Genomic DNA, 14,716 nt, shown 5'->3' with positions numbered 1-14,716 from the left:
TTGCATTGTAGCCAGTTGTAATCTAGTGAGATTATATTGAGCAATGGCTGTGGTCTATTGTAGATGTAATACTGTCAAACTCTTAAGACACTTAAGAACAGGATACCAAGCTGTGTACAGATACCATTCCCACATTTCCTCTCTAATGTGGAATTTTTTGCTCCCTTTCCTTGTAAGCATTGATTATGACAAAGGTAATAAACTCTGGCTAGTATTAGCTATTTTGACATTGTTGCCGTTTTATGTAACGATCAGCGCCCATTGGGGGTGATCAACATGATGATCAGCACCCATCGGGGGCCATTGGTGTGGTGATCAGTGTCCAGGGGGGCAGGGCAGCGATCCACCCAGGGGGATTTTGTCACCCCCCTCAGGGATGACACCTGGGGCACACCACTCCCACCGCCCCCTTCCTACGCCCCCTGTGTGCAGGTACAGGTGGGCCACACTTTTCATTAAATAATGTGTCTCTTACATTCCTTTTATGAAAATATATTTGAGTGCCCCAGTTGTCTTTCCCATAACAGAATTGGTAGTGGAAAGAAGGGAACAAAGCTGAGAAATATTAGTATTTTTCTTTTTTGGAAAAAAATAATACATTCCTGTTTCAGAATAAATTAAATTCCTGAGAATAACAACAGTAACAACAAAAAGTTTTGAAGTGTGACGGCAGTTGTATCCATATTTAGAAATAGTGAATAGTAACCTCAGCTTTAATAATCCATATATAAAAAATAATTCAGACGATGACTGCAGAACAGATACTGTGATGGTAATGGCATGGTAACTCTGCATTTTATTGCTCCACAGGAGGCAAGACATCATCATTTTGCATCTCTCTGGCGATTTTAAGTGCATTACCTATATGTTGTGTTATGGCTCTTTTGTAGGTGTGTAAAAAGCTATGGAAAGAATAACTCGGTCTTTAAAGCCACATCCGGAGTTATAACAATACAATTTCATGCAGTAATTGCAAGCAAAGCCCAACATGATGATCACATATGGGCCTTTGCTGCCGCTGTTTAAATTATGTAGGCTCTCAGAAATGATTTGTGTTGAAAAGGCAGAGCAGAAATGCCAGGCCTCCCTGGAAGCTGCAGAGAATGATCTCATTCCTCATCAGCCGAGCTGGGCTGGAGATAAGCTTATGCTTGCAATTCCCAGGAAATCATTTCACTACTGTGTTAGATTTCTAATTTTGTGGCTAGGAAATAATTGATTTGCACGTACCTATGCCTTCCTGGCACTGTTGTAGCAAGCTCTTGAGTGATTTATATAATATGTACTGTATAACTTCTATTCATTCAGGAGTTCAGTGTAATCTATGGGCATAATTCTGTTGACATGAATCACTTAAATCCCATTGATTATAATAGGAGGGAGTTAAGCCCACTTTCTTAGTAAGTCCACAAATTATTTTAGCCTTGGGGGGGGGGGCTAGCAGAGGATGGACTATGAGTGTTCTCCCTCCCCTAGCAGTACACTGTATTTTACCTTGGACACAGAGGATGGGGATTCTGTTTTCTGACATGCTCCATGGTTTCTATGCTGGGTTTAAATGAGGGATGGAGCACTCACCTGCATGAAATTCATTGTCTGCCAGACCTAGCAGGCAAGTACTTAAATGCAAGACTAAGTGAGGTACACACTTAAATGTATCTGATTAAATTGTACCCTATTTACAGAAAGTATTTGCAGGGCAATTATTTCCAAAACTAGAAGAGGGAGCTTAGAGGTCTGTCCTTGTTTCTATTTTTGGGTCAGGGGGAAGAGACAGTGCTGCCAAGTTACTTCAACAATAATGTTCTAACTTCTATAATGCCATTTAGAAGTGACTCTAAATTATTACCATTCTAGGAGAAAACCAAGGGCTCAAGGATAAGCAGAAAAATTAGTTTGCAGAAAACTGCCAGTCCACAGATCATGTTGGCCCAGTTGTTAAGATCATTTGGCCCCTGAATGCCGCTCTCATCTCTCCTATACTTTCATGCCCCTGGAAGGAAACTCACAAGCTTTCACTTCCTGTTTCAAACAAACCACAGTTTCCCACATTATCCAAGTTCATATAACTCTGGTTTGTTTTAAACTATGAGTAGTAAGAACAAGCCAGGATCACACTATTGTTTCATTTCCTGCCTTGTTTGGAAAGTATAGGCAAACTACACACCCTCAAGTTCAGACCTCATGAGGAACTGTGATTTGTTTAAGACAGGAAGTGAAAACTTAGCAAGGCATGCTAAGGAGGGGAGAGAATGTACGGTTAAGTACGGAATATGGGGTTGTGACGTGATGGAAGCCAGAGCGCACGGAAATGCCATTTTCCTTCCCGCCCCAGCGGTACTTATTTATTTATCTTGTTGCAACTGAAGTGGGCCATGGTGTTCTGTTGAATTAAATTACTCTTCTGTGCTGGTTTGCTTTAAAATGCACAGTATTCTCTTTGTTCGGTTTGTTTTGTTTTGTTTTGTTTTGGTTATCCAATAAACATACTGTTGCACACCTATCCATAAATATATTTATTTATTTTTGCTTTATGATGATCAAATTACAGACATGATCTAGCAATTTATCCTGTTCTTGTCTTAGGTTGTTCAAGGAAAGAAATAACTGAGCACTGGGAATGGCTTGAACAGAATTTACTACAAACTCTTTCGATCTTTGAAAATGAAAATGACATAAACACATTTGTCAAAGGAAAAATACAGGTAGTGTATATATATTGTCAGCACAGTTAATTATCCTCATGACCAGGAAAAAACTATTATGCAAGCTTGTCCTTTATACTTGATTTGCTGGTTTGTGTACTTCTCTGTTTTGGTAAGCACAGATTCCAGGTAGCTTCATTATGTAGTTTGAGGAAGCAGGCATCAGTGGAAACAGACACATTGGTATTATCAAGTTGCATAGATAAGGGTGAGATCACATAACTATCTTCAGGTTTGTCAAGGGACTTATGCTGGCCACGTGGAATTTCAGAATTTTTATCTTGTAACAGCACAACACCTCCCCATCAGCACATCACTCTTTTTTTCTTTTTAATCTTTTGCAATCAGTTTACCAAAACAGGTTTACCATGTGGCTTGTTTGAGAGGGAGTAAGGCCAGGTCCTTTCTTAGCAGAGAATATCTAGTTTGTTTGGTGGTTTGGGAAATCCATATGGCCAAGATCTAATCTCTTGAGAGATGCCCTGTATAGGTTAGATTTAACAATTAAGGTTTTGTCTTGCAGCACTCTCCTCTTTGTTGCTTTGGTAACTTAGAATAGCAAAGAGCCTTGTGATATCTTAAAGGCTAAAATCGATAACACGGCAACACAGCTGAAATGACAAAAGCTTTTGTTTGTCTTTAATATGCCACCATTTGTTTGGCAACAAACTAACATGGCCATTCCTCTGGAAATTGTTAGTGTGATTTATGTGCATCCTGTGGTTTCTGAAGGCAATAGAACAGCCTTTCCCAACCTTGAGCCCCCAGACTTTCTTAGACTGCCATCACCCCTCACCACTGGCCTAATGAGAGTTGTAGTCCAACAACAACTAGAAAGACTCCAATGGAACATATGGACCAGGGGTGTGGCCTTGCAGAAATTGCTGGACTACAGCAGTGGCAGACTTTGGGCTTTCAAATTTCAACAGCACCCTGTGCAATGCCAAAATTCAGTGCCCCCCACCTCTTGCTTACTGTTTTACACCATTGTTGTGGTATCCTCTCGGCTCAGCGCCCATTGCAGGCAAACTGGTCAAACTTTCCTAAATCCACCTCTAACTTCTGCTCTCATTATCCTTGACCATTAGCCATGCTGGCTGGAGCCTATGGGATTTCCAGCCCAACAATATCTGAACAGCTATGGATTCCCCAACCCTGATGCAGACTCATCTTGTCATTCTGCTAATTTGACTACAGCCCCATGTCACTGCAGTATGCCAGTTGGGTTGCATACTCAAAATGTGTTCTCTTCCTCTCCCCAAACCTTTTCTTTTTTTAAATGCTGGAATTTTGAACTCCATAGCACACATATATTTTTTGGGGAAGCCAAACTGACCTGTCTGATCTTCTGCTTCAGGGCATCATTGCCGAATTTAACAAAATTAATGGTATCAAGGAGGATGACGACACTGAAAAATTTAAGGAAGCCATAGTGAAATTCCACAAACTGTTTGGGATGCCGGAGGAAGAGAAGCTGGTGAATTACTACTCCTGCAGTTACTGGAAAGGGAAGGTGCCTCGTCAGGGCTGGATGTATCTCAGCATTAACCACCTCTGCTTTTATTCCTTCCTCATGGGACGGGAAGGTATGAATGAGAGACTTCTGTTTCTATTGATCTTTGTGTGTGTGTTTTGAAGTTGGTGGTTTAGAACGATACACATAGTCATTGTTGGTGTTGCAGGAACTGGCCACAGCACATGGACCACTAAACTATGTTTTATCCTTCTAGTTAGAGTTGCCCATTCATTTTAAGTGTCACTTACGTGGAGACCTGAAATATTCTGGCTTTAGGCTTAGTGTTACAGTGGCAATATATGATGCCCCAGAAGTATGGCAAGGGGGCAAAGTGTCCCTTCCAAAAGCTGATCATGTTGAAGAAAGCCTGCGGTCACATCCTCATGGATGTTGAGCAGAGGGAAAAGTGGCCTGATGGTCTGAAGTGGCTGTGCTTAATCCTTATTTGAATGAGATTTCATTGCTCAGGTTTAAGAAACAGATACTGGGTGATGTATTTGTCAAGGAGTGGAAGCAATATATAAGCAGTGATTACGGACAAAAGCGCTAAATTGTGAATTTGTTCATAAACAATTTTAGTTTCTGCCTCAGGGCAGTTGGTGATAACTCAGGCACACACACATTCACAGAACCTTCACCATTTGTGTGGTCACTCTCTATAAGATGTTTACAGCTTTAAACTGCAGAGCTATCTGATTAATGGCACCTTGCCTGACGAGCAGTCAGCTCATCAACATCCTACTGCCAGGATAATTAGACATTCTTAGTTCCTGAATCTACCATGAGATTCACAGCAGTGGGGAACCTGTGGACTTAACATGTTGTTTGATTCAAAATTCCCAGCCGCAGACAGCATGCCAAGTGGTCAGGGATGATGGGAGTTGGAGTCCATACACGCCTGGAGGGCCTCAGGTTCCCCATTTCTGTCTATAGTGTCTTGTGGTGTTTTTGCCTATAGTGGATTAAGTTACTGCATGGAGCCCTAGTACTAATTTATTGTATGTCTCATACTTGTTTTTCCTCTTCCAACACTCTGGACTGATTAGAAGGAGGTTTCATTCTAGTGTACATTGAGTGTAGGGACAGCTGGCTGATATGAGAACATAAGCACATATTGCTCTTTCTGTAGTCCAGACAGATGCCTCCAGGAAGCTTACAAGCAAGGCATGAATGGGATAGCCAGTTCCTGTTGCTTGTGCACAGCAACCTGGCATTCAGTGGTTATAATGCTGTTGTACTTGGTTCCAGTTAACTATATTGACTATTAAATGTAGAGAGCCTGATTTTCTTTGAGCTTGGGCTAGTTCACTTTTATATGGGGTGAAGCACAGCAAGCCCAAACAAAGCAGCAGGCTCTTGCTCTCTCCCTCTTATCCTCCCTGGAAGGAGGAATTGCTAAGCTGACTTCCATTTTCAAAGGATCTCAGCCTTAGAATGATGTGTGAACCAACCGAAGCTGGTTAGTTGTACAAGCTAGTTGAACAATCCTGTTTGTTCACCCATAGCTTGAAGTTGGCTTGTTTGCAAACTAAACATTGGTTGTGTAAAATTTAGCTTTTTTAAAAAAGAGAGATTATTTGAAACTGAAAGTGTGCATGGCAGAATTCTTAATTATTGTTGTGTTTCTGACAGAACGGACCCACTAGCACCAAGTGCAGCACTGTACTGAGGCTGCAGTCCTAAACACAATTAAAATGGGGGGGAAACCACTGAAAGTAGTGAAACTTACTTCTGCATAAACATGCACATGAAAGCCCTGAAACAAGATAATGGTATAAGTGCATAGTGTTGTTGAAAAGCTTGCTGTTTTATCACCAGTGGTTTTTGGATTTGAAAATGTTGAGTGGTCTTGTTCTCTGCTTACTCTTGATTTCTTTTCATTAGCCAAGCTAGTCATCCGGTGGGTTGACATCACCCAGCTTGAGAAGAATGCGACTCTGCTTTTACCTGATGTGATCAAAGTTAGCACAAGGTCCAGTCAGCATTTCTTTTCAGTCTTCCTCAACATCAATGAAACTTTTAAGCTAATGGAACAACTTGCCAACATAGCCATGAGACAGCTCTTGGACAATGAAGGCTTTGAGCAAGACAGGTCATTGCCCAGACTTAAAAAGAAGTCCCCCAAAAAAGTTTCTGCACTAAAACGGTAAGTTTCAAAGTCACTGTATTCACATATATCCCTGTATTTCAAAGCTCTGTATACAATAATAGCCCTGTCAAAATAACAACATTCTACAATGGACTGTTATAGGTCCTTTGACCTTAGTAGAATGTAGTTAGAATTAAGCATGTAAAGACTGAAGCTGTTTGAAATGGAGACTAAGGACTGGTGCACAAGGTAAGGGCCTTTTTCTACGGTGGCACCCTAACTTTGGAATGCTCTCCCCAGAAAGAGGCATATCAGATGCTGACACTACAAGCTTTTTGTTACCAGATGAAAACCTTCCAGGTGTTCAATCAATCAATCAATCAATCAGGTGTTTTAAACACCTCCCGAACTTGCTTGAAGCTGGGGAAAGCCCTCCTCACCCAGCAAAGAAAACCGGTGGGCTTCTGGAGGAGGAATGGAAGGCTTCATCCTTCATCCAGTGGCTTCTTCCATTTTCATGCTGGCCTCTTCCTGTGCATCCAGAATAGAAAAGAAAAGGGCTTGTGGTGGAGCAGGCCTTCCGTCCAATGGCAGTCCTCTTTGTTTATATGCACAGGAGGCAAAGCTTCATCCTGCATGGAAGTGCATTGGCTCAATAAATAAGGAGGAGGAGTAGAAGGAATGCAGGGAATGCTCTGTTCTTCCTCCACCAACCTGCTGTGTTGCAACATTTTTTATTAGCCTGCTTTTTACTCATAAGGGTAAATAAAGAGAGCCAGCTGTCCTCTTATAAGTAAAAAGCACACAAATATTGCAAGCTAGTGGCTGTTGTGGTGTAATTTATCTGGCTGTCAGAAAGCATGAATATAAATGAAGCATAGAAACATCAGCACTGCTATGACAGATTTCTCCCATAGAATATCATTTCCTGGTGTTTTATTTGTGCTTGTGCAGAATTAATTTACAATGTACATTTATCTAATCTGTTGAAGACATACGCATGCACATTGAATTTTAATATGAACAACGAAACTTTGAACTGCTCACTTCAGGGATCTTGATGCTAGAGCAAAGAGTGAAAGGTACCGTGCTTTGTTCCGGCTTCCGAAGGACGAAAAGTTAGATGGACATACCGATTGTACCCTCTGGACTCCATTTAACAAAATGCACATCTTGGGTCAGATGTTTGTGTCTACAAATTACATCTGTTTCACTAGCAAGGAAGAAAACCTGTGCAGCCTCATCATCCCTCTACGAGAGGTGGGTATCAAGTCCGGCCATTTTTATTATACCATGTAAGTCAAGTTCACAGGCTCCTTAGCTTCCAGGGAGCATCTCAGCAACGAACTCCATTGCTTGCGTAGTATAATTTACAACAAACTGGCACTGTCTCTGCATTAGGATCCCTCCATTTCTGGTCCTGTTAATATTATTATTATTATTATTAGTAGTAGTAGTAGTAGTATTATAAGTCATACATAAAAAGGACCTGTTGGGAAGTTTGCTGGGAATTGCAAGTGGGGAGAGTATTGATGTGTTCAGGTCCTGTTTGTGAACTTCCCATAGACATCTGGCTGGCCACTGTGAGAACAGGATGCTGGACTAGGTGGGTCATTGGCCTGATCAAGGGCTACTTTCATGTTCTTAGGAAGAACTATTAAAACACTTTCCCTTTTAATTGGAAATATGCATTGTTAATGTGGCTCTCTTGCATTATGAACAGATCTATAGCTTATATAAAGGAAGTAAGAACCTGGCTGGGAGAAGTATTAAGACAATATCATTTAAGTAACTGAGACATAGCTGCTGATATTTCAATACAATTTAATAGGATATGTTAAATGAAAGGGAGGATGGCAACAAATTACCCTTTCTGCTAATGAAACATTAAAACTCTGTAATAATGCTTGACCATAGATCATTAAAATAAAAAACCCTGCAAACTGAAACTAAAGCCTTTGTACATTGAAATGCCTATTATCCTGAAGTGCCTAATGCAATTTTTATTGCTTCTGATAAGCTATCTGGAAGCAGTGATTTAAAGCTTTTAAAAACTTTTCTTCATGGTCTTCAGAAGGGTCTTTGAGCATACTGTTTTCATTTCTAACTAATGCACTGTTCCTGAAATGAAAATCTCACAACTACACACACACACAAACACACACACACACAGAGAGAGAACGTTACACAGTTAATTGTATATGAGCCAATGTTAAGACTTAGAAGCAGGACCATATCTCAGAAATAGAATCATATTTCACATACAGAAGGTCCTTGGTTAGTCCCTCTCATCTCTAGTTAAAAGTGTTCAAGCAGCAGATGATAATGAGAGACCGTGTAAAATCATTGCCATTCAGGATAGGCAATATTGGTTTAGAGAGAGAAATTCTCTGACCTGGTATTAGGCAGTTTTCTATATTCCTGGCATTAGCACAGTTTGTGGCACGAGACTGTCACTAAATGAGACAACCTGTCTGCATACTACTCTTAGGTTTCTGCTACCATCTTGTACCTTGCTTTTGCTCTGGCCAGTTTTTTTTTCTGAAATGCAGATTTCCTAAATTTCTGAAACATCATCGTTGCAAGGGCTGAATTGCTAAATCGCAGTAGTGCTCCTTTCAAGAGATATTTACTCACTTCTTTGCTAAATAACAAAATGTTAGAGCTCTCAGAGTTCCTGGAAGAAAATTGTACCTCTTCCCTTAAACCCTCACCCTTAGGTGCCTCTGGTAGACCTGCTCAGACTGATAGATCTCATAGATTATTTAGTCTTATATCATAAGACTGTGATCCCTGTGCAGCTCCAGAAGTGTGCAGAAATGGATACATGGAAAGGCCATAAGATATTAAGCTTCACTGCTGTGAGGGTGCCTTAGAAAATGATCAGATAATCCAATTGTATTTAAGATTGTGCCATTGCCAGATATTGTTGGAATATGTTATTGGAATATGACCAATTGTATGTGTGTATTTTCTTTTGCCCTCCTCTCCCTTAGGTGACTATTGTGGAAAAGGCTGACAGCTCTAGTGTATTACCTAGCCCATTGTCTATTAGCACCAAAAATCGAATGACATTTCTCTTTGCCAATTTAAAAGACAGAGACTTTCTGGTTCAGAGAATTTCTGATTTTCTCCAGCAAACTACTTCCAAAATATACTCTGAAAAAGAGATTTCTGGCAGTTACAACAGCTCAGATGATGAGGTGAGTAGATGTCGTCAATGTCAGGAAGTATTCAGTTAATTTCAGATTAGTAAAATTATATAATTTCAAGTAGCTGCTCCCAAGTAATAAATTCAGTGTAAAGATTCCTTTTTGCAGAACTCCATTGACATGAGGCTTTGATCTTCTTAACGAATTGCTGAGCCAAACATTTAGGTAGGCATATGGTTAAACCCTCTCATGCCTATCTTCCATCTGAGAATGCACATCAACCATTGACTGTTTGAAAATGCTTTCATATCAGTCTTTTCCTGGACATGTAAAAATTGCACATTGGGCAGAAGGCTGCTGCTGCATTCTGATAGTGTAGGGTGTAAAACTGTATCATGTACTTCCCTGAAAATCTTATGTTGGCTTTTAAGAACATGTATGATCAAGGTTTTATGGGAAAGAAAGCTGCTTGGACATAATAAATGCCCTCTGATAGCATAATGACACCTCTGATAGCTGCATCCAGTAATAGTAATTATGCATCCAGTAATAGTAATTATGGGTATATCTATGGAAATATATGCTAGTCCATATGATAGAGGACATAGTCTACACAGAAAAAAGTCTTTACACCATGTTATCTACTTGCCACACAGTTGCACTGTGACTTGCATGTATCAGAGGTGCCCGTTCACTGCATCAAAAGCCTTTTCTATACCACAGAACTTATAAATGAGTGGTGTCAAGGCTCCTAAAGTTATGCTTTGACTCAGAACCCCTGTTCCCTTATACAAGAGGGTTTGGAGAGGAGCTGTAGCTACATTCAAGTAATGAAAAGAAGATCTTTGCCCATAATTAGAGGCACTATCCTGTTTCACATTTTCTTGAAATCTGAAACAGATATCAGGATTGAGCTCAAATCAACCGGGGTTGAATATTTGTTTCTGCACTTCTCATGTAGTGCTGAAGGGCTATGTCAGCAATATGGGGACAGCCTATTTTAGCATGTCTTAATACCACCCCCCTCAAAAAAAGACTGCTTAGCTGGTCACATTGGCCCAATTTGGTCAAATCATGGAGCTTCAAGTTCATAGCAGTGGTGGTGGGAGTGGTGGCACTATAGCTTACCTGGACAGGGCTAGGGGCAGGATGATGGCCTGCTCAGGTTTGTGCAGATGCAACAGTGCAACTAATTTAGCACTCCTGGTGCTGCATCTGAACAGCCCCAACCTTACCTAACCTTGCCAAGGTAAGCTGCAGCAAGGCCAGTGTTGGGTGGGTGGCTCTATGGCTCTGCCTCACCAAACAGACCATTAGTGCTTTGCATACTTTGGTTCCCTCAATTATAAGTTTGCTTGGGTGTGTGGGAACCAAAAAACACACGGGCCAAATACTTGGGTGCCTAACTACAACCTGTGGTTTGGTGTTGCATTGTAAACCACATCTATGTGTATATTTGAATTGGAAAAAGACACAGTCTGGCGCATGGAGACTGAGTAATTTCATCAGCAACTGTTAACTCTGCATCCCAGAACCTTGGTTTCAGAAAAACCAAGTATCCTCTATTAAAAGAGGTTATCTGCTTCTAAGGTTAAATGTTGGGAAGGGAAGAGGAAATATTTACCCATATTCAGAATATATCCTCTTGTCTGGAAAGTTGCCTAATGCTGGTGTCAGCAAAATGCCAGCTATTGACTGCTGAATGTATGCCAACTTGGAAATGAAATACAAGGCAGTAAAAACCCAGCAGAAAGTAGCATGATGGAGTGTACATAAAATTGCAGTAATTAATTATAAAAGTAATTTGTTTATATTACAAATGGATTCTAATGAGCTTGGAGAAATGACCAAATGACCAAGACTGAAGATTTTAAGACATAGTGGCTAGCTTATGGTCAGATTTTTTTTTTAAAAAAGTGGCAACAAGCCATTTAAAAGTTCACCTCTTTGAATCAGATGATTTAGTTAACTGTATTTGTCTTTTGACATGTGCTATTTTTGAGCATGACTGATTTAATAATGGCTGGAAGTATAAATACTTTCACAGTCTTGGAAAGGTCAGTAAGCAGTCAATGGTCCCTCAGTTCCTGCTTTCAGCTCAATATGGTCATGGGGCTTCTTTCAGCTGTGGGTCCAAACAACTTGTGATACACCAAGCCAGGTTCCCAAAGGGGTAGCCGTGTTAGGTTGTTGCAGCCAAAACAGCAGAATTTTGTGGTACTTTAAAGACTAACACATGTATCATGGTAAAGGCTTTTCCCACAAACTTGGGCAGACAGGGAAAAGCAACTAAGACAGTGATGATTTGTGTTAATGCTCAAGTGTGTGCAAAATAATTACTTAGATATTCATGAAACACTGTTGATAACAGAAGCATCCTGGCATTGATAAATTAATTCAACACCTGTAGTGGGATTAGAACCTGTTATTTCAATTCAAGCCACAGGTGATAGATTGAACATCTAATTCAGCAGCTTTTACCCTACCCTGAAATTTCCCATTGAAGTTCCATTGTTTGGTTTATGCTATAAGAAATGAACTAGTCTCTAAGATACCACAAGGCGGTTTGTTGTTTTCCCCACATTAAACACAATCCTCCAGGCATGGATGGCAGTAGACTTCATGCACAGTAAGCTTCCGCCTGGAACTAGGAAGTCAAAGGGGACACATAAGAGCATTGAAAAGATAGAGACTTCTCTGTCTCTTTAAACACTTTTTTAAAAAAGTCATTAAAATCAATTTAACTTAAAACGGCAGTGTTGAAAAGCTGTTCACCATTCTTGCTTGGAGAGCCTTTCTCGTTTCTGCTTCCCCTTTATTACCTCCCAGACGAATCTGGTTGCAGTTTGGCTTCCATCTTTTATGTTATTAAGGTGATCACTTTCACACTGTCCACAATTGCTAGTAGCGCAGAACCATGGTTTACCACTACCTGGATGAGACCCAGCATGCTCCCCTTCCAAGGGATCCTGGGTTATTAAGCTGGCCAATTAAACTAACCAGAGGTCTGTTGCCTTTGTTTTTTGTTTCTTTTTTTTAAACCAGCGTCCCAGGTTCACTCAGACTCATTCTGGCTCATCCACATAGAGCTAAACCACAGATTATTGCAGCAAATGAATACGGCTACTGTCCCAGGGACACAGTCTGACAGATATGCATGGCGCTGCATCCATTGAATTGCCAGACTACTAACAGGAGGATATGATTACAGGAGGGCCACAAGAGGCCCACTGCAATATTGCTTCCCCCAACAAGGCGAGCATCTCTGATAAGAGAGCTGTTGCACATTTAGTTTGCCCAGTGCTTTTACCAATTAAGTTTCTGGGAGCTGTTATTTATACAAAGCTCCTCTTTAATAATAATAAACCCCGAAGGTGCAAATGTCTTCTGGCAAACAGCTGCTCTGACTTTGTGGACCACAATATCCTTCAGAACTAGCATTATTTTATTGCTCTTCTAAATCAGCTCTTAGATTGCTGATTAGGTACATATTTTTAATAACCTTGCCAGTGGAAGTTCATAAACATATTATGTTGCTCATTGAAAACCTTCCACTTCCATTCAAATAATGTGGTGCAGCATTGGGGTGTGGGATACTATAGAAAACGTTTCAAAAAGGAATGAATGCTTTACTGCTTGGATGCATTTGTGCTCCTTGGAGCTTGTTTCTGTTGTCCGAATGTCGGTCCTGAAATCCACTGCAGTTTCTTTATGATTTTCACAGGAACTCAGCATTGCAAACAACCATGGTGCAGGCTTCTAATTTGAAGGGGTTGAGGCTTCTGACTCGAGTGCCGTGGGTGGGGGTGGGTCATGCCTTTGAGGCTTCATGGCAGAATACATTTGGCCAAAGTGGATTGTCTGCTGCAGTGCTGCAGTCTGGCTGCCCTTTCCTTTCCCACCCTCTGTAGTTCCAATTACTCGAGCTCAGCACAAAGGCTGGCAGCGGAGAAGGGTAGGCAGTGTGACAGGAGAAGAGGCGCGGGCCAAACTGCTTCCTGACATGTAGCTATTTAAAAACTCAGAAAGCCCTTGTGTGCATCTGCAATTCGCAACTCGGTGGGTACCACTACTCTAGCACGGTGGAAACAAACTGATCCTTGCCCTTTTCCTTCCCGCACCTGAACAGTTCATAAAATTGTGGGGATTTCCCCCCTCCTCCATTCAGGTATATTCAAGGACAAGTAGCATTCTCTCCTCAAGCCCTCAGAGAAGCCTTAGTTCCGAAGCAGATGGAGAGCGGCAGTTCAACCTGAATGGCAACAGCATCCCAACTGTAACCCAGGCACTAATGACCATGTACCGGAGGCGTTCACCTGAAGAATTCAACCCTAAATTAGTAGGTCACGCCGCCTTCTTTCCTTTTTTTTTTTAGCTCTCATTTAGATTACTGCATTAATTGTTAACAGATGTGAACTATACCTTCCTCATACCAGCAGTGGGCAGGAACAGATGCAGGAGTGGGCAGAGAAAGGTGACTCTTACCTTGGCACAGCAGGTCACACTCCAGCCCTGACAAAGTGTCACAGGTTGCTACACACACCAGTCATCTTCCATCCAGGCAGGCGAAAGGCATCATAGCAGCTCAAGGGCACATTGTACCCAGGCAAAAGCACTCATGTGGTGTTTGGGACGGAGTGGGGCCAAAAAGAGATGCCTAAAAGGCTGCATTTGGCCACTGGGCCTGAGGTTCCTCCCCACTGACTTAGACCTATTAATTTTCCTTATGGAAATGTCAACAAGGTGGAGGGAGAGATTGATGGGGATCCCAAGGGTGGGGGAGCCTCAGGCCCAGAGACTAAATGCAGCCCTCGATGCCTCTCGCTGGCCCTTGGATCTCTCTAAAGGTTCCCCCCCCCCCACAGCAACATTCTCCTTGAGTGTTTTTGCCTGGCTGAAATGTGTCCTTGAACTCTTGTTATTCTCCACCCAGGAAAGCAAAAAGGGCTGAGAAATGGATGTGTGTTTGTGTAGGAAACTCGCCTACTACTGTACAGAGGTAATTTGCACTCATTGCTCTACCCACTCTTGCCGCTAGCCATGCCCGCCATGGGTATGTACCCAGAAGGGAATGTGGTCTTTGGGTGGAAAATGTTCCTTGCCTGCATGTCATTTTAGTGTATTTTGAAATCATCATGTCATAATAGTTAGTGCTTGTAGCTTTTTTGCAAATACGTCTGTACATGGGGACATACATAAATGCTTAGGAGGCGACATCAAGATGAGAAAATGTCATGTTAAAAATGAGTATACT

General features: G+C 41.4%; 1 protein-coding gene across 2 annotated transcripts in view; it reads left to right on the top strand.

The window, feature by feature from the left end:
• TBC1D9 (TBC1 domain family member 9) overlaps positions 1 to 14,716 on the top strand; it is a 50,227-nt gene that overhangs the window by 17,681 nt on the left and 17,830 nt on the right. Inside the window, exons 3-8 of one of the 2 annotated variants that reach the window (XM_081925939.1) lie at positions 2,587 to 2,705; positions 4,063 to 4,291; positions 6,106 to 6,367; positions 7,363 to 7,570; positions 9,307 to 9,513; positions 13,592 to 13,801. In XM_081925939.1, the coding sequence (XP_081782065.1) occupies positions 2,587 to 2,705; positions 4,063 to 4,291; positions 6,106 to 6,367; positions 7,363 to 7,570; positions 9,307 to 9,513; positions 13,592 to 13,801 (1,235 nt within the window). The remainder of the gene's footprint in view (positions 1 to 2,586; positions 2,706 to 4,062; positions 4,292 to 6,105; positions 6,368 to 7,362; positions 7,571 to 9,306; positions 9,514 to 13,591; positions 13,802 to 14,716) is intronic. The other variant, XM_081925940.1, reaches the window with a different exon arrangement.

The sequence above is a fragment of the Podarcis melisellensis genome, assembly GCF_964234715.1.
Source record: "Podarcis melisellensis genome assembly, chromosome: 9".
Taxonomy (NCBI): Eukaryota; Metazoa; Chordata; class Lepidosauria; order Squamata; family Lacertidae; genus Podarcis; species Podarcis melisellensis.
Note: the sequence above shows the minus strand (reverse complement) of the source record. Positions and strands in the feature narration are given on the sequence as shown.